Source organism: Artibeus jamaicensis, unplaced genomic scaffold, assembly GCF_021234435.1.
Source record: "Artibeus jamaicensis isolate MK-2021 breed Jamaican fruit bat unplaced genomic scaffold, CSHL_Jam_final scaffold_847, whole genome shotgun sequence".
In the NCBI taxonomy this organism is placed as follows: domain Eukaryota; kingdom Metazoa; phylum Chordata; class Mammalia; order Chiroptera; family Phyllostomidae; genus Artibeus; species Artibeus jamaicensis.
Genome location: NW_026522057.1, coordinates 30,957,749 through 30,978,381, shown reverse-complemented (window position 1 = coordinate 30,978,381; position 20,633 = coordinate 30,957,749). Strand labels below are relative to the sequence as shown.

The window sequence follows — 20,633 nt, the reverse complement described above, 5'->3', positions numbered from 1 at the left end:
CGGATGGCCCGACCTCCCTGGGTCACCGTCTCCCTACGAGTGTGGGCGCCCACTGCCTCCTTTGGTGCTGGCCCAGGCTGCGATTGGCTGATTTTTATGAAATCTCACCAACCAGGAAGAGGCCCTGTTGTGTCGGGTGGGGGCACTCGGGGCCTGTGAGGGCCGCCCTGTCACGCAGGCGGGGTCAGTCCCTCTGTGCCCAGCAGCGGCTGTCACAAGGTCATGTCCTTGCCCGGACACCTGACCTGCCGGTCAGCCAGCAGCAGGCGCCCAGCGCTTTCTCGCTCACCTGTGTCCAGCCTCCCCCAGTTTGCCTGGTTGCTCTAGCAGCACCCCCATGTTTTCCTGTGGGGGGCACGTCCCCATGAGGACAGAAGGAGTCAGAACCACAGGAACAGGGCCCCTGCAGGCTCCAGCCTCATGGGGACACAAGAGAAGCCCCAGTTCAGCGTGCGGAGGGGAGGCCACCAGTCCCCCTTGGGGACAGAGCACCTCATGCCCGATGCTCAGCGCCCCTACCTTCTGGGGGGCACCCACGGGCCCTCCAGCCAAAGCCAAGCCTAAGTGGAACCTCCTCACTTCTGAGCTTTGGGTGCTAAAGTGACCCGGGGTCAGGTGCACTTGAGCCTTTGGGTGATTGAGGGCGGAGCTGTGAGCTTCATGCGAGCTAACAAAACGAGCATAATTTATTCATGGATCTGGCTGTTTCTGTTCAAAGGGAACGTTTACGTTTAATTATCTTCAAGCGTTAAAGGGCGGAGTGTCTGGGGGGCAGGGCCTGGTTGTCAAGCTGTAGGTTTTCCTCCAGCAGGGGTGGCGTGGGGGGCCGTCACAGGACAGGCCGCTGGGACCTCAGTCTCTGCTGAACCCCCTGCCCGAGCGTCCCCCCAGTGGTGCTCCTGGGAGGGCGCAGACCCAGGAGCCGAGACCCGCAGGGCGGCTTGTTCGCTGGGGGAGCCCTCTCACGTTCAGCCGGGAGGGCGGTCAGAAAGGCGGGTCAGCCCCCATCCCAGCAGGACGGTGTGTGCGAGGCATCACGACAAAGGCGGTGCCAACAGTGCTTGTCACCGAGCGTGTCCTTTGACGTCACCCAGTGGCGTCCCGGCTGAGGGACAGAACACCATGTGCAGCGAGGGGTGGGGACCCCAGGCCTGGCTGTGTGTGGTGTCAGTAAGCCCCTCCTAGTGGCTGGGGAGGCCCCCAGGGACCCGCAGCGGGGGGGGCGGGGGCGAGGGCTCCGCCCCCTGATGTCCGTGGTTGCTGCCCCTGTCTATCTCAACAAAGGTCCGCTCTCCACTGTGACGCCCACGCCTGCTCCTGGGTCCCGGGCCCACCCCAACCCATTGTGTGGAGGGGGGAGATGTCCAGGGCCCGGGGCTGCTGCTGCCCGGGGGTGGGCAGGTGGCAGAGCCAACAGCACAGGCTGTCCCCCCAGGAGATGGTGGTCTGAGAAAGTCTGTGCCCCACGGGCCTGGCTCCCGCTCGTTCTGGGAGGGGTGGGACCCAGCCACAGCCTGTGGGTGAAACCGCAGGTGCTGGTCAGGCCGGGCCGTCCTTCGGTTTCCTGGGCCGGTGGAGGCGGCAGGGGTGTAGCAGGTGGCCCGCTCTGTCCCCAGGAGCCGGGGTCCCCAGTGAGAGGCCAGGCTGCTCAGGCCTCTCCCCTGCCCCAGGGGTCGGGGGTCCAGGGAGCGGCTCTCTGGGAGACGCAGGGCTGGGGTGTGCGGGCCTTCAGGCCGGTTCTCCAAACTGGGGGGAAGCTGCACATGAAGAGAACCCCGCCTGGGAAAGCGCCAGTGTGCGGGTGCCGTCAGCGTGGGCTGCAGCCCGGCCTGGCTCCCGGTGCGAGGGGGCAGGTGTCCCCTGCGGGGTGGGCGTGCCAGCCCCTGGAGGCTATGACCAGGAGCCTGCCTCAGTGCACGTTTCTGAGAAGACGGGTGGGCTGTGGTGGAGAGGTGGTCGGCGGGTGACTCAGCGGGAAACCGGCCCCTGCTCCTGGCCGGTTCACTGCTGAGTTGGGTTTTTCAACTCCGAGCTGTCTGAGCAGACCCCAGACCACTGGCGCTCGGGCCGGTGACAGGAGCCACAGCTGTCCTCGGGCCTCCAGGGCGACTCCTGATCCAGACCACTGTGCTCACCAACTGACCAAACCACAGGCGATTGCTGCCTGGAGCCAAATGACACGGCACCTGCGCCTGCGCTGTGCCACGGGCTGCGGGAGAGGCCACCCACGTGGCTCCGGGTGACCTGTGAGCTGCCTTGTCCCTGTCACAGGGCGGGCATGACCGCCCCCCACCCCCCGCCCCTCAGTTCGTGGGACGGTAAATTAGGAAACTAATGCCACGTCGCAGCCCGAGGATGCTGTAGAGGGGCTGCTGTGTCACATTCTGAGGTTTTTCTGGAAAGTTCCCCTCCCTGGAGCCCTGCGGTTCGTTCCTACATTCCGCGTGCCCTAGTGGTGGCCGCTGGGTGTCGGGCCGTGACGGAGCGGGGCCCCGGTCCCTGAGCAGACGCCCACAGACAGGCAGGCCCTTCGAAGTTCCAGGTCCTCATTAACGTTGCAGCCGAGATGGAAAGTCTGGCGGGGCAGGGGTGTCTGTCCCAGGGCCCAGGAGGGGCGGCCTGTGCGGTGAGGCCCAGACACGAGGAGGTGGCTGTGGAAGGCGCTGCCAGGGGCGGGGGGCACCCGGGGCCTCGGCTGTCCGTTAGCTGTGCGTTCAGTGAGCCTTTGACCTCACTCAGCGACCCTGAAACCTGGGTGCGGCCTGTGTCCTGGTCCCATTAGGCTGAATGTCGAGTGTCCCTGCTAAATTGGTTTCCACGCAAGGAGCACAAGTATCTCGAAATACGTTTTCAAAGCCCTGAAATGGGCTGAGGGCGCCTTGTGGTGGGAAAGGCTGGACTCGGGGCCTGCCCACCGGCCGGGGTGCAGACCCCTGTGTGAAGTGTCCCCTCTTCTCCGAGGGTCTCCCCTGGAGCACCTGGCGTCTCCCTGGTGCTTCACGTCGGGTTGGCCGAAAAGTGCGTTTGTTTTTTTCCGTGCCAGGCTGTGCCAGCGCTTACTTGCCTTTAACTTCATTTGAAGCAGTTTTGTTCGACTGTGTCCTGACAGCTGTCACATCAGCGTGCATTTAAAAAATTACCAAAATCAGTGAATTTTTGTGTAGCTCTTCTAATGTGGAAGATGGAAGAAAATATGCAACGTTCTTGGCACATGAGCCTTTCTTATTCCAAGAAGAGTAAACACAGCCGAGACGCAGAACACGGTCGTGCCGCGCGTGGGGAAGGCGTGGCGCCTGAGTGCACGCGTCAGGTGGGTGCGAGGTCTCGCGCGGGAGACTCCTCGCCGGGCGGTGCCCCCCGGCCGGGCGGACCAGCCGAACTCGACAGCGACCCAATGGAGACGTCAGCTGAGAACAACCCACCTTAACCCCACGTGGGAGGGCCCAGGCACACAGAATGTCCACATCAGTAAAGTGATCGGTGGAAATGAGAAACCTGTCTTCCGTTTTGTGGAAAGAACCATACACACCTTTCGGCGGCCAGTGGACTCACACTCGGCCCGAAGGCAGATGAGGGGAACCCTCGCCCGCGGCGTGCCCGGCTCCCAGCCCACCCGGCTGTGTTCTGCTGGGCTTAGCACTGCTTTGCAGTTGCGGAGGTAGCTTTGCTGAGATCGTTCCAGAATCCGCTGCACGTCCAGCGACCGTCTGCCGAAGCCGAGGGCTCCACTGAGGCAGCAGCTTCTGTGCTGTCGCGTCGCTTTGTCACCCTGCTCGCCCGAGTGTCACCAGCCGCCTCTCTGTCCCCGCCCCCGGCCCTGACCAGCTGCCCGCTCCTCCCGGCCGCCTCCCTGATCTTCAGGCCTGGGTGTCGCTGCCAGGCTGTGCCTCCGGGTCTACGTGCCACCCCGTCCTCTCCGAGGACAGCCTCGCCCGATGCTGGCTTCTTGTGTCGCCCCAGGGACAAGGCCGTGGGTGACGGGGGGCTCGTGAGCAGTTTGTGAGCCGGACCCCCTCCCGGGGCAGCAGGCAGAGAGCGCGAGGCCGGGGGACGCACAGGCCTCCCCCCAGCTCAGGAGCTCGGACAGCACTTGGGGGGGACGCGGGGCCTCCCAGGGAGGCCGTCAGAAGGGAGGGGGGACGGCGCCTCTCTGTTCACTGACCCCGGGGGCAGCTGGCCCGGGGTGGCCAGGGTGTTCTCCACCCTGGCCAGGGGGCCTTTCACTTCCCAGGGGCACAAGGGGCCCCTCCAGGTGCCATCTCACTTCCTGGAGGCTGAGGGCTCCTGCAAGTGCCTGTCACTCCCTGATGTCTGACGCCCTGAAACCGGTGGGATGATGCCGCCGTATCTATCCCTTTAGTTCGAAAAGGGCGTTAAAGTGGTGCTCCGGGGGGCCCCGACCCCCACAGGTGCCTCACGGTGTGTCCCACCTGACGGCCACGTAGCACCACGTCAGCCCCGAGTCTGGATTCAGGGATGAGGATGAGGGCCCCCCGTACATTCCTTCCGGAGGCTTCATTCAAGAGAGAACCAGGACCTGTCTTCAGTGCTTACTTAACTAAAGATGTTTTGAATCTCAGGTGTGATCTATGAAATCTGAGGACCACGCACCCGGCTAATCCTCTCGTGGGGGAGGCTGGTGAGCGCCCCCGCCCCTTCCGTGGGCCCCGGGGGTCCCTGTGCACACACTGGCAGCGCCCCGCCCCCTGTGGGCCGGGTCCAGAACTGCTGGACGACCTCCTGTCCGGAGGCTCTGGTGCCGGTTTGCTTTTTCTCACTCTGCCTGGTGTCGGTCACTGGCACACTCGTTGCGTCACTCGTCCCTCGGTTCCCTCTGCACGCCCCTGGGCCGTGGGGCCCAGGACAACAGGCTTCAGCTTCCCACGTCCCCGTGCCCCTTCCTGTGAAATGGGTGGTGGCGGTGACTCCCTTGCAGGCTGGGGTGGGCACGACGGCCCCCGAAGACTGGGGCCCAGGGAAGGGAGAGCCTCGGCCAGGCCCGTGGGACGCGCACGCGTGTGTGAGTGTGTTTCCTACCGTCCCCCTCGTGGTGAGCTCGGAGTTAAGGGTCAGACCGGCTTTGGGAATACAGAACCGGCCTGGCGCCCGACGTTGCCGCAGCCGCGCCAGCGGGCGGCCCTGCCCGTGAGAAGCAGGTGCGGGTGCTGCCTCCCTGGAGGGGACGCGGCGCCTGCCGGTCTGGGGCGGCGTCCGAAACACAGCAGGTGCGTAGTAGGTGCATCGTAGGAGTGGGCTGGACACGCCGTCGACACAGACAGTGGGTGCAGAGCAGGCACACGGTAACACGCAGAGCAGCCACGCGTGGCAGACACGGACTGGGCGTGTGGCAGAGCCGCAGACTGACGGTGCACAGTGGACACTGGCCGCGACCTAATGTGCGTAGTGCCTGCATCACCTGTCCCGGTGACCACGTCGCCGACTGAGGGTCTTCGTGACGAGGGACGTGGGTGGGGGTTTCGGGAAACGGTCCCGTGTCCTCTCCCTCTGGTCCTCGATCCCGCTCGCCCGGACGCGGGAGAGCCCCTCTGTGGTGGGGGACGGCCGGTCCGCGCCACGGATCCAGCGCCGGGCCTTCCCTGCGCCCGTCCCTCTGCGTGACCCAGATTTCTCTTTTAATTTGCACTTTTCCTCAGGGTCTGGTGCGGGCTTTTCGAGGCCTGCTGCAAGGCAGATTTTTTTGCTGTGTTTTGTTCGAGGCAGCCACAGATGCCTGGAAATGTCATGTATTTTTTCAACTTTACAGAAAGAAGTCTAAAAATACAGCTCCCTCCCTGCCTCACCGAGGGGCCCAGGAGCCGCTGAGCTGGGCCAGGTGGGGGCGGGCGGCCCTGCTGACCGGCTCTGGCGCTCAGGCTGCCCGGGAGAGTGGACAGCACTTCAGGCCAGCGCCGACCGGGGATGAGGACTGTGGGTGTCCACCCTGTGGCGTCTCTGGGCCGCATGGGAAGAAGAGTTTTCTTGGGCTGTGCATTAAATACACTAATGACGGCAAAACGAAGGGAGTTTCATGACGTTTAAAGTAGAGTCAGGATTTGGTGTCGGGCCGCCCTCCCGGCCACCCTGGGCTGCAGGTCAGACGCCCTGTGAGTGGGGTTTGCAGACCTGGCCGGGGGGGGGGGGAGCGCTCACAGCGGGGTCTCCCCCTGGTGCCCCTGGGGGCGGATAAGTGTGGCCGTCAGAGCCTCTGGGGCCCACTTAGGTCTGGTTTTGTTTTTTTTTAAGATTTTTTTATCTTTAGAAAGAGGGGAAGGGAAGGAGAAAGAAAGGGAAAGAAACATCAGTGTGTGGTTGCCTCTCCCGTACCCTCTGCTGGGGACCTGCCCGCAGCCCAGGCCTGTGCCCTGATGGGAATCGAGCCGGCGACCCTTTGGTTCGCAGGCTGACACTCGGCCCACTGAGCCCCGCCAGCCAGGGCCCAGTCAGGTCCTTTTGACGGACTGTCCCAGCAGATGGGTTTGGGGTTGGCAGTCACGTGGCTGAGGGCGGCCAGGCCCCTGGGTTCGTCCGGGTGTTGCCTCGGGGAGATTTCTTTGAGACATTAAGCAGCCATGAACGATACTCCTTCCTCCAGGGTGGTCCTGGCTTCCCCGGGGAGACCAGGAGGAGTCCCGAGCTGGGGACCCTCCGCGGTCACCAGCGCAGCCCAGGCCATCAGTGGTCTAAGGGGCAGAGGCCCCTGCGTTGGTCCTGGTCCTGTTCCTCTGTCTCACTTGCGTTTGGCTCGGTTCTGAGGTCAGAGAGCCGGGTGGGCGTGAAAGCCGAACAGTGGAAACCAGGTTCTTTTAGAGAAATTTTTCACTGTGAGAATTCAGAGCATCGACACGGGTCGGGAATTGGGTGGTGCGGCCCCGCCACCCCGGCCCCAGCTGCGCCCCCGGCCCCAGGTCCCAGGCAGCGCGTCAGCCGTCAGTGTCCCCACAGGGGCTCCGGGAGGCCAGTGTCCGCAGCAGCCCCGTCTCGGCCAAACACACAGAAAGCACCCGTGGTTTTCCACGTCGCCACGTAGGTCGTGACTGTTCCAGTTTCCCTGACCGTCTCGATCCTACTAAAACAAGGGTTATTTTGAGTCGGTGGGAGTGAGACCCTTACCGGCTGCTGGCAGTTGCCGGGATAGCAGAGCCGGGCGCCCCCCGCCCCCCGCCCCCAGTGGCTGTGCTGTGGCATAACCGGGCACAGTGTCAACCTCAGCAAGTGGCCACCAAGCGTGTACAGTTCCCTGTCATTTTATCACGTGTGTGACCGATCGAGGGGTGGAATGTTCCAGCACACAGGATCTCCCGCTGCTGCCCTTCTGGTCCCCCCAGCCCTGCCCCCGCCTCCCCCGCCCCCTGCCGGCTGCCCACCTGTTCTCCATCCCTGGCCGGCCCTGCCCTGCTGGCTTCCTTGGGGGAGGGAGCTCCACCCCACCCTCAGTCAGGTGCCTCCTTGGGATCCCACTGCTGCTGGGTCACACACCTGTGGCAACACGCAGAGTCTCTGGCCCAGCACTGGGGTCCCGCCAGCCCCTCAGTGGCCTTGGTCACCGGCAGAGCCTCGAGGGAGGGGGTGAAGGTGGGGGACTTGAAGTACCTGGCAGGTCCCAGAGGGGTGCCTCAGAAGCTCAGGCACGGCCACCTGGGTCTTGTCCTCAATGGGCCACACCTGTCACTCTAGCACATCGTGAGACCACCTGCCCCCTGCCCTGCACTCCCCAAGGGCACCAGGTGTGGGCTGTGGGCAGGTCCCAGCGGGTCTGCCCTGGGTGGTGGGGGGGCCTGTCAGCGCCTTGCCGTGCTGTGCACAGACCACTGATGCGGGCAGTGGGCTGGGAGCCTGCGGTGACCTGCTGTGAGGAGGGGGTCGGTGGGGTCAGACTGAAAGGTGGGCCTCAGTGCCCCGGAGCAGTCGGTCGGGCAGAGATGGCTGATTGACTGCAGAGCCACCAGGAGGTGTGAGTGGGGTGCAGGGTGCAGGCAGGGGCCTCCAAGATCATTGTGGCCCAGGAGGCACCCCCGTCAGCTCTGCCCGCAGCAGAGCCCTGCCAAGGGCGGGGAGTTGCTCCCGCGACTCCCAGGGTCCGGGGGGCCGAGATCAGGGTGCGTCCTCTTCCTGGGGTGCAGCCCCACGTTCCTGTTCTCTCTCCTAAGGCTCTGGTTTCAGTGGGGGTGGGCGCCGTTGAGACCTCGCTGCACCTGAATCACCCAAAAACACTTCCTAACACCACTGTGCGGGGGACAAGGCTTCAACCTGAATTCAGGGGGCCACAGGTTCAGCCCATAACAGTGGGTGTCGTGGGAAAAAGGACTGAGAAGGCTCTGGGGGGAGCACCCGGGGGGCCAGGCTCAGTCCACAGGGGAGCCCAGAGTAGAGGTGGGGGTGGGAGCCAGGGTGGCAGAGTGGGCGTCTGGGGCAGCCAGTGCCACCAGGGGTCTGGAGAACTTGGGGGGGGGACGGGGGGACAGGGCGGGACAGCCCAAGTCAGGGCAGGACGGGGCAGGACAGGACCGCCCGGCCGGGCCCCCTGCCCTGGTTGCCGGGTTCGGGTCTGCTCCCTCCAGGCTGCCCCCCGGCCTGCACCCCGGGACGCTCACCTTCAGCCCCGAGCCCCCCACACACCGCTGGCCCCAGCCCTGCCTGGGGCAGAGCCCACACTTGCCGGACCCCTCTGAGTCCCCCCTCCCCAAACCTTGTTTCTCAGGATTTTCAGACATTTGGCACCTGTGTGTGTCCAGCCTCCTGTCCTGCCGTCTGTCCCTCTGGAGGTTCCCAAATCCCACCCAAGTGGAAAAGCCCCGCGTGGGGCACCGGGCGGGGCGGCCTCCTGTCCCAGCAGCCGGGAGCCCCCTCGCACCCGCTGCCGGCCGAGCCTCGCGCCCTGGCGTCACTGTGGTCACCGTGGTCACTGTGGTCGAGGCGTCCTGCAGGTGTGGGCTTCTCCTTGGTGGCATGTCAGGGAAGGGCGCTCCCGGCTGTCAGTGGTCCCACAACTGCCCTGGAGGGGGCTGGCACCGGGGCGGAGGGCCGGGTTGGGGCCCAGTTTCCGTGGGGGGTGGTTCCGAGGGGCAGCAGGTCTGCGGTGTGGCTGCAGAGGAAGGTCAGGGTCACAGGTGCGGAGCAGAGCGAAGGGGCCCCAAGGGGTGTTGAAGGGGGGAGAGGGAGGTGGTTGAGTGACCCGCCACCCGCCCGAGGGCTCGGGAGCCACCAGCGGAAGGCACCCACCGTGCAGCCGCCCTTGGGGTGCAGCCGGCACAAGGAGCCCCTCACTTCTCAAATGGCAGTGAGGGTGCGGCGCTCATTCGGTTTAGAAGTGGTTTCTAAAAGCATCGCGAGAGGGTGGTCACACAGCACCAAGTGTGGGCCCCGGGGCTCGTCATGGGGAGCAAGCAAAGAAGAAACGCGATGGGAAAAAAATTAAAAATTAAGAAAATAAGTAAAATTTAAGAAAAAAAGAAAAGAGCAAGTTAAGCCCCAGTCTAGACACCACGGCTTCCATTGGTTCAGGTGACCCTCTGATCTGGGTCCCTCTGTCCCAAGTCCTCTGTCCCACCTTTTTAATAACTGACAGGAAGCGTCCCACCAGCCGTGAGCCCTCTGTCCCCTCCTCCACCCTTCCCGCGCCCAGGCGGGTGGGAGTGGCTGTGCTGACCCACGGCCACGTAGGAGCTGCTTCCGAGAGGTGCGGCCGGGCCTCGGGCCCGGTGTCAGGCCGGTCACAGCCGCGTGGCTGGGCTGTTCGCCTTCTTCCCGGCCGGCGGCTCTTCCCACCCTCCGGACGGTGCCGTGGCTGCGGCACCCGCGTCTTCCCTCCCCCGGCCACTTCCTTTTCACTCCTGATGGGCAGAGCGGGACACGCAGCCAGAGCTTTGTCCTGTCGAAGAAGTTTCCCCCTCGCCCGGGGCGCACTCACAGCCTGGCTGTGAGTGAGCGGGGTGTGGTGTGAGGCAGGGCCAAGGTCCCTGTCCCCGTGCCAGCGCCAGGGGCCACCACCGTGGTTTTCCACGCACCTCCACGGCACCCTTGTCCCCCAGGAGGTGGCGCTCGGCGTTGCTGTCCTGTTGGTCTCCGTTGCCATGAGCACGGGCGGGTTCAGCAAACCAGCCTTCAAACCAAAGGGTTGCTGGTTCAATTCCCAGTCAGGGCACAGGCCCGGGTTGTGAGCCAGGTCCCCAGTGGGGGGCGTGAGAGAAGCAACTACACACTGATGTTTCTCCCCTTTTCTTTTTTACCTCCCTTCCCCTCACTCTAAGTAAATAAATAATAAAATCTTTTTAAAAAGTAAACATTTTTAATATCTATAGATATTGCTGCTAATAACTTATCTTTCGATTGTGTTAGTTTTTCTTCATGTGTTTTCTTTTATATTAATTTACATCGGGTGATACAAATGAACAGTCACTCCCTCTTTCTTTCGAGCAGACACTCCCGTCATCACGAAATGTTGCTCTTTGAGATGGAAAATGTGGCCAGCATTTAACCCCCCGGTCTGACGGGAACACAACTGCCCAGTTTGAGGGTGCTTAGTGTTGGGGGGCGTGTTCTTCCCATCCTGTCACTTCCAGGTTTTCGGTGTCTTGTTTTGGAAATGGCTCTTGTAAGCGGAAGTTGTTTTAATCCAGGATGACAGCCCTTTTTTTAATCCTCGCCCCAGGACATCTTTTCATTGCTCTTAGAGAGGAAGAGGAGAGAGAGAAGCATCCATCCGTTGCCTCCTGTAAGCACCCAGACTGGGGCTTGAACCCGTAACCTTTCGGTTACGGGACGCCACTCCAACCTCATCGGCCAGGCAACTGTGTCTCTTGGCTGCAGCATGTGGTCTGTTCACGTGTCTGTGCTGCAGCCGAGATGTGCCGCCGCCTTGTTCCAGAACTGACCCCTCCATCCGTCCTGCGGTTTTAGTCAAGTGTGACTATTCTGTGCCCCTTTTGTTAGCTTTGTTAAGCGGCACTTTAAAATATGTACATTTTAAAGTGTTCTGGCTTCCTGAGGAATTTTATGACATACTCTGGAATGCACCTTCGATCACCGCTTCGCTGACTCCCGGTACGGCCACAACCTGCCAGCACTGACGGTGGACCCCCCAGCGGTTTCCCTGCTGCCCCCCCACGAGTGTGAATGCCACTCCTGGCGCCCTCAGCACCACAGAGCGGCGTCCATGCAGGGGGCGCCCCCGGAGCCCCGTCGGCGCCCCGTGTCCTCCTGCCTGGGCACACCCGTGGAATCTCACAGCCGATGGGGTCTCCGCGCTGCCTGGCTCTGGGGTGCGACGGCTGTGTCTCGGCACGGGGTCCGCGGGCGCCTTCTCCGGCAGCGCCTCGTTCGTGCTGCGTCGCCCTGGTCCACGGCCGCCTCTCTCGGCAGCCCTTCAGCCCTTCCCGCTGTTCTGTCTCCTCTGGGCCCCTCCCACCGCCGCCTCTTGTCTGCTGTCATCTGCACTCAAACCTGCCTCTTGAATCATTAATTTCAATCATCGTACTTTTCACACTTAGGATTTCCATGACTCTGGGAGGTTTAGACTTCGGTTCTTTTTGTCCGTCCAGCCCCCCCACCCCCACCCCGGTGATGTCCTCTCACCGATCTGCCCTGTAAAACACGCGGGACCTCTGAGCCCCTCCATGGGCCACGTGCACCTGTTTCTCGGCCGCCGGGCAGTTTTTGACTGAACGTCAGATACTGTGTTTGAAAACTGCAGGACCCGAGCTGTGATTTTCCTGGTGGAAAGTCCTGACTTGGTTCTGGCAGGTGGCAGGTGGTCCGTCGCCTCGGTCGAGGAAGGCCGGTCTGTTTCTCATCCCCTATCACTGCCGCCTGTGCCGGAAGCACCCGGGGCTCCCCGGGACCCCAGTCCCCTGCAGGGGCCCCGCTGCGCTGCTCCGGCCGTCTCTGCGTTGTGCCTCGAGCAGCTGCCCCTGGGTCTCCTGGCCTCGTGCCCTAAGCACTTCGTGCAGCCCAGGGCGCAGCAGTGCCCTGGATTTCGGGTCCACCCCCCATGTTCCCTCTCCTGGGGAACGAGGGGCGGGCTCCCCTCGCCGGGCCGTGGGCTCATGGGGACCTGAGCTTCCCTCCCTTCCGGGACGGGGCGGTGCCCACACCGCGTCCCTCACCCACGTCCACGAGTCCAGGCTGGGGGCGTGCCTCCGGGCGCACACACCTCGCGTCTCACCCTCTCAGTTTGGGTGCTCTTTTGGTGACAATCCAGAGCCAGGGTGTCGGGGGCCGACAGGGTGCGTGGCCGTGTTTTATATGTGAGCTGGACACGGATCTGGGGGACGGAGCTGAATGGAGTGTTGTCGACCAAATGTTTGTGCCCCCCAAATCCTACATTGACGCCGTAACCCCCAGTGGGATGTATTGTGAGGTGGGGCCTTTGGGGGTGCAGAGGGTGGAGGCCTCAGGAGGGGATGAGCGTCTCTGTGGAGCGAGACCCCAGACAGCTCTCTGCCATGAGGACGGCAAGAAGGTGCCGCCTGCTGCCAGGACCTGGCCCCTGACCCCCGACCCCGACCTCAGCCTTGGCCCACAGCACTGGGAATGGGGTGGGTGACCTGTTGTTTGTGCCGGGTTCCGTTGCGGCAGCCTGAGTTGAGACTGTCCTTCGTCTGGGTCACCTTGGGTCCTTACAGCTTCTAGACCTTTTTTTTCTGTTTGGTGTCTAAGGATTCTATGGACACTGAGGGCCTGTGGCAGCCCCGGGACACGTCCCTCCCCCGGCTTCTCCCCTGGTCCCGACTCCTGCGCCTGGTCGGTGATGCCCAGACGCTGGAGCCTGGCCGTGTGCACCTGGTGCCACGGCGTGTCCCCCAGCGTGGGGTCTGGGACACGTGGTCCCATCTGGGTGTGGGTAGCCGGAGCACTTCCGTGTGTGTGTGTGTGTGTGTGTGTGTGTCTCCGAGAGGCCGTGACCGGAAGCCTCCACGCAGGGAGGGGCTGCGGTCAGTGCAGACTGATCTACAACCAAGTACTAGGAAGTCGGGATACGTTTCTCCACGGAATCTTTGTGGAACGGCAGTCAGCTAATTCACCTTGTGATAAGGTAGTTTCTCTGGTGAGAATTATTAGGAAGTCGAACTGTTACCAGCAGCCCCTCCCTCTGAAAACATCTGGTAGGATCGATTTTCCCGATGGTGTCGGCGGGTGAGGGGGCTGCTGGGGGAGCCCGGGGGTGGCCCCCTCCTCTGTGCCCCACGCCCAGGTCCCCGCAGGCAGCCTCCGTGATGGGGCAGCTGGGACCTTGTGGCCCCAGAAACGCGGCCTTGTCACTGCTGGTTTTGGCTGCGTTTGCCTGGAACGAGCTGGCGTCACACCGCTTCCTGCGGGCACCTGGTGGGAAAGACGGGCGGCCCTGCCCTCCCCGGACCCAGAATCCGGGGGACGTTGTACCCTGGCAGGAGGCTGGCCTGGGGACGTGCCGGCCCCGTGCTGCTGCGGCGCCACTCCTGCCGCCGTGGTCTGAGGGCTCCTCGCTGGCTCTGTGGCCCTGCGTGGGTGGCACTGTCCCTGTGTGCCATGGCCCCAGGTGCAGCAGGGCTGGGCTGGGCGGGTCGCCGGCAGGGGCCCATTGCCGGTGGACGAGGGGCCTTGACCGCCGTCCAGGAAACGACACAGCCACGTGTCCCCGAATCTGGGAGACGCGCGGTCTGCTTGCAGCCTGTTGCTCTCGGCTCAGCGTTTTAAATGTATTTTCTTCGCCTTGTCAGAGCCATCACGATGCCAGATCGCCATGGAAACGGCTGGTTAAAATTCCCTGCCGCGTCCTAATTATAGAGTTTCAGCCGAGCCGAGCGCCGCATTTGTGGGCCGCGGAGCGGAGGCCGAGAGGGAAGCCGGCGCCCACGGCTGTCACAGCCGCCAGGCCGCTGTCAGCCCCACACGGAGAGTCTGGTTGGGGACAGTGGGCACTGGTCCTGGAGCAGCCCCGCTCCCCAGTGACACTCAGGGCCAAGGAGGACCCTGCAGGGCATGTGCGGGGCATGGCCGAGCCCCCGGGGCTGGGGCTGAGCTGCCCCTTGTCCCAGTCCTTGGGACCTTCCCGCTCCCTCATTCGCTGGTCTTGCCCAGAGGTCATCAGTCCGGCAGAAGGGTGGACACCGCCTGGCCGGGCCGTCCCCAGGGTGTCCGCCCCTCGGAAGCGCTCCACGCACTGTCCCTCCTCTCCTCGCCGTGGCTGTCACTTCTGGTGGGGCGTGTGGCTGGGGCTTTCCCAGCAGAAGCCTGGATGCTGGGCCAGTGACGGCTGTTGGGCAGACAGCTCGCAGGCCTGGGGCCCCGCCCGTGGGGGGGGTCTGTGGTCTCCTGGAGCTCGGGTTCGGGAGGCAGGGGCCCGTCGGCTGTGTCCAGGGTGGTCCTGCACCGGGCGGGGGGTGCTCTTCTAGCCAGGAGTCCGACTGGCACCTGACCCACCGTTTGGGGGTTTGGGCAGCTGCCATCATTTGGGGATGTGGGTTTTGCCCGAAAGGTACTGAGCAGATTCCGAAGGGGGGGTGCGACCCTAGAGGAGCAGCAGGCACGGCCAGAGGGGGCTAGTCAGCGCACCCCAGACCCACACCCTGCAAACTGCCCCGGTTGTCAAAGCTGGGGACCTCCGAGAAGCTGTCCCGGCCCAGAGCAGCCTGGGCGGCCGTGGTGGCCCAGCAGTGTGGGGTCCGGGTGGCGGGGACGAGTTGAGGGCATGGGACTGGAGGGGGACGGAGGCGGTGATCACGTCAGCGTCATTCCATGGGCTGTGACAAGCGTCCGGGGTCTGGTCCATGGGGACCCGGGGTCACCGTCCCCCTGGCCCACAGGGTAATGTTTCTGGACCCCTGTGGATGCCTGAGCCCTGGGTGGCGCCGACCCTGCAGACACGGTCTCTCCAGCGCCTGCACACCCGAGGCGAAGGGCACGCACACGGCAGGCCCGGGAGGAGCGGAACAGTAACCAGCACTGAGCGCGAGCGGTCACGGCAGTCCCGTGTGGCCACGCAGCGTGACTGGGGTCCCTGGGTCTGGGTCCCCGCCGAGGTCCTCGCGGAGCCCGGTGCCTGCCGGGGAACACATTTTCCGTCTGTCTTCCACCCACAGACCGAACGCCTCTTCCGCCCTGACGAGGCCCTCGTCACGCGCCGTGGCCGGAGCTCCTGCAGCCCGAGGGGCGGCAGCAGACGGGCCCGGTTTCTCTTTCCTGCTCCACCGGCGCACGGGCAGCGGACGCCCTCCTGTCGTGGGTCTCAGCAGCCCCGACACAGGACTTTCTCCCCTTACTCGGTCGAGAACTTGCTCCTTCCACCCACAGGAAGCACTTCACGGCTGCTCTTGGGCACATCCGAGCTGCCGGTGTCCCCACCCTGCGCTTTGGGGCCATGACTAAGGGACACCCCAGGTGCCGGACACGGGGGCCGAGACGCGGTGGCCGCGAGTCTGACACGGAGACTCCAGCCTCCAGGAGGGAACGGCGGCAGCTCTGACCGAGCGCCTGCCCCTCGTGTTGTTGGCGCCCGCGCTTCCTTCTTCCATTTGTGGTGGCTCCTCCTCTCGTGTCGAAGTCCCCATTTCTGGGGGGACAGACGGGCGCCTCAGCCAGCCTGCCCGGCACAGCGTCCTGGACTCTGGCGGAGTGAAGGACCCCCACTTCTCATGCTGGAGGCGGGCAGCCTGCGGCCCAGGGGTCCGGTTTCTTCCGATGAGCAGGCACCGCCCCTGCTGTGTCCTAGGCGGTGGGGGGCGTGACGTCTCCTGCTGTGAGGAGGACACAGTCCCATCAGGGCCGGTCCTCGCTGTCCCACCGAACCCTCATTACTCCTTCGGGGGCCCCTCTCCAAAGGCAGCCCCACGTGGGCCCGGCTCCACTGTTGTGGGTGTGGGGGGCGCAGACACTCAGCCCTCACAGCAGGGCCCCAGGTCCTGTCGTGGCCACCGGGGGTCGCTGTTGTGCCCGTTGCCTGGCACTTGTGCTCCCCGCCGTCCTGCAGCCCAAGGTGGGCGCCCTGGTGCCTCCCCCACACACACACCCCCGGTGGCTTCCATTGAATCCAAAGGACGTCCAGTGGGTGTTTGTCTAGGCTTCGACACGTCTTGTGCCAGGGGGTGTCCCATCAGGCCAGCTCCACTCCCCTCTCGTCACCGGCTCCGTGTCCCCCATCGCTCTGTGGGGACGGTCACCCCTGCAGACGTTAGCAGGGACAGCCGTGTGCGTGTCGGGAAGGCGTCGTTTGGTGACGGGGACCCGACACAAGCCTTCCCTTTGTTTGCTTTCCTCCTGCCCCAGGATCTGCTGGGCGGGGCCCTCCTGCCAGGGAGGGGCTGGGACGGGCGGGCAGGGGGCTGCAGTCAGCCTGGCGCTGGACTCGCGCGGCAGCCGCCGCCCCTCGGGGAACGGTGAGGCGTGACGGCGCGTGTGCACCGTGTCCCCGGTGCAGTGGCACCTGGTGTCTGTGCCCGGAGGGACGGGGTGCACAGCTCGGTGGAGGACGTGCGGGCCCCGGTGGGCAGGGCCGCTGTCCTCACAGCCGTCCTGGCTGCAAACTGGGCTCCCCCTTTGGGCTCCCCACTGGGGCTGTGACGTGAGGACCTCGTGGGGGAGGCAGCCGGGAGTACCTGCCTCCCAAGGCCCCAGCCGCCTGCCCGGAAGGCACCTCGAGGGTGGGCCGGGCTGCGCTGGCTGTTCACGGCTTTCTCGTCTCTGCTCCAGAATCCATCTACCGCCGCGGCGCCAGAAGATGGAGGAAGCTGTACCGAGCCAACGGCCATCTCTTCCAAGCCAAGCGCTTTAACAGGGTGAGCGCTGCCCCTGGGGTGCCGGCTCACGGCTGTCGCTGCCGGATGCTGTGTGCTGAGTGTGTGCCGTGTGCAGAGTGTGTGCCCTGTGCCCTGTGCCGAGAGCTGCTTTGAAAGGACAGTGAGAGGGGCAGGCCTCTGCTCAGCCCCCATGGGAGAGGCCGAGCTGGCAGGGGGAGGCTCACCTGCTCCCCGTCACCCCGCGACCCCCGTCGGGCCTCTTCCGGGTGGCACCGCGTGAGGAACACGGCCTGTGTCTCCGGCACCTCGCGCCCTGAGGTGGGCTGGGTTCCACCGAGGACACGGGGGTGCACGGTGTGTGTGTGCCTGGGGCCGGCGGGAAAAGCACCCCCACACCAGGGGCGTGAAAACAGAAATTCACTCTCGAGAGCCTGGAGGCTGGACGTGCAGCCCCGGCCCCCACCCCCACCCCCTTCTCTGTGTGTCTGGTCCCGTCAGGACCCACCAACACGGTTCGGGCCCTGCAGCCCAGTCTGACCACGTTCGAACGAACTGCGCCCACAGAGATACACTTCCCCAAATAAAGCCGCGTTTTGAGACTCTGGGTGGATGGGAATTTGGGGGCCTTGGCGCGCGTCAGCCCCCCACCCAGCCCGTGACCCTGCCGCTCACGCTCACTCTTCTTTCCGTCTGGTTTCCGCTCTCACGTCACCCCCTCGGGGTGTCAGGGAGAGGCCCCTGGAGCCGGGCCCCGCTGGCTCTCGGGGAAACGCCGTCGGCAGGCACCGTGGGTCCCAGGGCAGCTCACCTAGCGAGGCGGGCCAGGGCCAGCGGTGCGGTGGCCAGCCTTTCCCACCAGCAGGTTTCAGGAGGAAAAACCCCTCGGTCTGACTGCAGGGCGCATCCCCCCGACCAGCCCTGCCCCGGCATCGGTGGGCAAAGGGTTCTTCTCTCCATGGAGAAGTGAGGTCTTGGCAGGGCGCCCACTGTGGCCCTGTCCCCGTCCTCGTCCTGAGGAGGCTTGGGCCTCTCGGTGCCGTCCCTCGTCCCGGGAGCGGGTGGATCGGGGAGGGCCCTAGCACCGCGAGGCGTCAGGCTGGACCCGTTTGTACCTGAGCTCAGTCCGCCTGCTGGTCCAGGTGCGCCCTCCTCATTCCTCTCCAGAAGCAGGTGGAGGCAGACGTCTCTTTCCAAAGAGAGACGTTTGTTGAAAACGGCCTGCGAACGAGTCCCGGCCGGAGGGCAGCCCAGGTCGGGCCCCCGGGTGCCTTGGGTGGGGGAGGGTGCCCAGCACCCACGAATCGGCTGGTCTCCGTCCTCACGCACTCGGGGGTGTGGAACCGCCTGGGCTGGTGCCGGGCCCACCCTGGTTTGGGGCCGTGAGGAACGAACACAGACGGCTTAGGTCTCCAGGAGCGCCGGAGCGCACGCCGAGGCGGTGCACGCTGCCCCGTGGTGGTTCACCACCAGTCGGAGTGCCCGGCAGAGCCCACTGCCCCTCCGACGCGTACGCGGCACGTTAGCAGGAGGGTCAGGGGGTCCCCCGCGCCCTGCGCAGCCAGGCCCCCCCGCAAGGCAGGCCCCTGCGGGAGCACGGCCACCCCTCCTCCCTGCAGGTGGGGTGCTGCCGCTGGAGGGGCCTCGTGCCCCCCCCCGCCCAATGGCCCTTCGCTTTGCCCCTCACCCCCCTTGGGGCTGCAGGTCCCCCCAGCTTAGGGTGGACCCGAGGAGGGGCTGCTGAGCCCGGGGGGGCCTGGTGCCCGGGTGTGACCAGTGATGCGGCGGGGCACCTGGCCCGGCAGCGCTTCGAGGGCCCCCAACGCCGCCCTGTCGCCCACAGAGAGCGCACTGCGGCCACTGCAGCGAGAGGATATGGGGCCTCGCGAGGCAGGGCTACAGGTGCGTCAACTGCCGACTGCTGGTGCATAAGCGCTGCCACGCCCTCGTCCCACGGACCTGCGAGGGGCGCATGGTGAGTGGGGCCCCGAGGACCCTCTCCCCGTGGGGGGCCGGCCCGGCGCGCTGCCTGTCACCCCCCGCAGCCTGTGACCGTGGCACCCAGCGTCCCGCCCTCCAGCGGGGGTGCGGGGGGCGCCGCCCAGTCCAGGTCTCGCCTGATGTTGCTGGACGTACAGGGTGGGGGGCAGGGTCCCCGTGCAGGGGCTCCTTTTGCTCGGGGCTGCCAAGGACTACAGAGGCGCACACGCCCCAGGGCCCAGTTAGTCAGGCTGAGGGACACCCACGCTGGGGCCCAGGTGGCTGGGGAGAGGGAGCTGCCTCCATTGTGACGTCAGCAGAGTGACCCCAGAGCCGGGAGGCGGGTTCAGAATCCCTCCTGGCTGCTGCCTGCTGGTGTGGCGGGGTGGGGCTGGGGCAGTGACCGGGTGGGGTGAGCAGGCTCCTTTCGCAGCACCTGCTGGAGAGGTGGGCGCCTGCCTGTGGGGTCACAGGGGTCTCAGCGCAGCGAGGTGACAGTCTGAGTGATGTGCACTAGGGTGCGTGTGACGGCGTGAGCGACCGGGCGGGCGGTTTTCAGGCTCCCGAGTCTCCGGAGGCCGCGCCGCAGCCCCTGCCGGTCACTCGGCGGCGCCGTGTCTCTGCAGGATTCTGTCATGCCTTCCCAAGAACCCGCAGCTGACGACAAGGACGACGACGCAGACCTCCCTTCCGAGGAGACCGATGGCGGTGAGGGCCCCCTCCCTCCCGCGGGCCCCGAGTCCGCCCTGGACGGGCCTCCTCTCCCAGGGCCAGCACGCGTGGCCGTGGGGACAGCTCTGCAGGGCTTCCCCTCAGCCCTGACCCGAGGCGGGCGGGGCAGTGGCCTCCTCCGGGGCTGCTGCCGTGGGAGGGGGGCTGGGTCTCCCCTCCAGGTGGACGGCACACTCGGGAGGTGCTCCGTGCAGCAGCCAGGCCAGGCCCGCCCCAGATGGGCCACAGGCTGCAGCCCCCGGAGGGAGGGGGTGCAGGTGGGCACAGTGCAAACAGCAGGCCGGGGCCTGGCCCTTGGGGTCTTGTGGGATTTTTTCTGATGGGCATAGGTTCTTTTTAATGCTAAGAAGCACTCGGGGAGAGATTTTGACACCCTTGTGACCGAGGGCCAGCCCTGAAGGTCCTGGCCTTTGGACGGTGGCAGGAGCCCGGCCCTGACCTGGTGAACGTGCGTCCCTCCCGGGGGCCCTCGGAGGAGGGATTGAGACCCGGGCCCCCACAGCTCCTCACAGAGGAGACGCCCAGCAGTCACCCACCCGCCCGTCCACCGTTCACACCCACCAGCTCCCCGTTCACCTTCTCACCTCCCATTCCAACCACGGCCCCTCCGTCCATCTCTCCACCCCTTCGCTCTGAGAACAGAGCTCGGGTGGGTAGACGCTGACCTCCCCCATGAGCAGTTTCTTCCAGACGACGGGTCCATGGGCGACCCGGGCTCCAGTGCAGGGCGGGTGGGGCCCGGGAAGCTGCATTTCCTCGGGCCTGGCTGGGCAGGCGCTGCCCCCGTCCCTGTCGGGGTCTGCTCCCGACCCCCTTCCCCTTTCTCCTCCTCAGTTCCCTACATCCCTTCCTCCCGGAAACATGGCACCGTTAAGGATGATTCTGAGGTGAGTGTGCAGGACGGCGTGGGGGCTCCTGGGCTCGCATCTGGGGCGACGGGGTCGTTGTACGGCCTGCACTGTCGGGCTGGCGCCCGTGGGAGACGGGGGCACGGCCTCTAGGGTGCCCAGGCGGTGCGCAGTGGCGGGCAGCGTGGAAGTCCGCAACAGAGGCCGTCCCCAATGGCTCGGGGCACAGTGTGCGGATGCGGCAGAGCGTGAGCCGCTGCCGAGTCGGGGTGAGGGTGTGGTGCTCGGCGAGTAACTCCCGTGGCCGTGCGGGCAGGGCCTGTGGGCCGAGGCTGCCGGGGCCCAGCAGCCGGCCTGGTTCGGGCGC

General features: G+C 65.3%; 1 protein-coding gene across 4 annotated transcripts in view; it reads left to right on the top strand.

Annotated features, from left to right (window-relative positions):
- Positions 1-20,633, top strand: part of PRKCZ (protein kinase C zeta) — a 60,632-nt gene that overhangs the window by 22,679 nt on the left and 17,320 nt on the right. For 3 of the 4 annotated variants that reach the window (XM_053660493.1, XM_037146933.2, XM_037146934.2), the window contains 4 exons: positions 16,663-16,748; positions 18,550-18,681; positions 19,313-19,394; positions 20,253-20,305. In XM_053660493.1, the coding sequence (XP_053516468.1) occupies positions 16,663-16,748; positions 18,550-18,681; positions 19,313-19,394; positions 20,253-20,305 (353 nt within the window). The remainder of the gene's footprint in view (positions 1-16,662; positions 16,749-18,549; positions 18,682-19,312; positions 19,395-20,252; positions 20,306-20,633) is intronic. The other variant, XM_037146935.2, reaches the window with a different exon arrangement.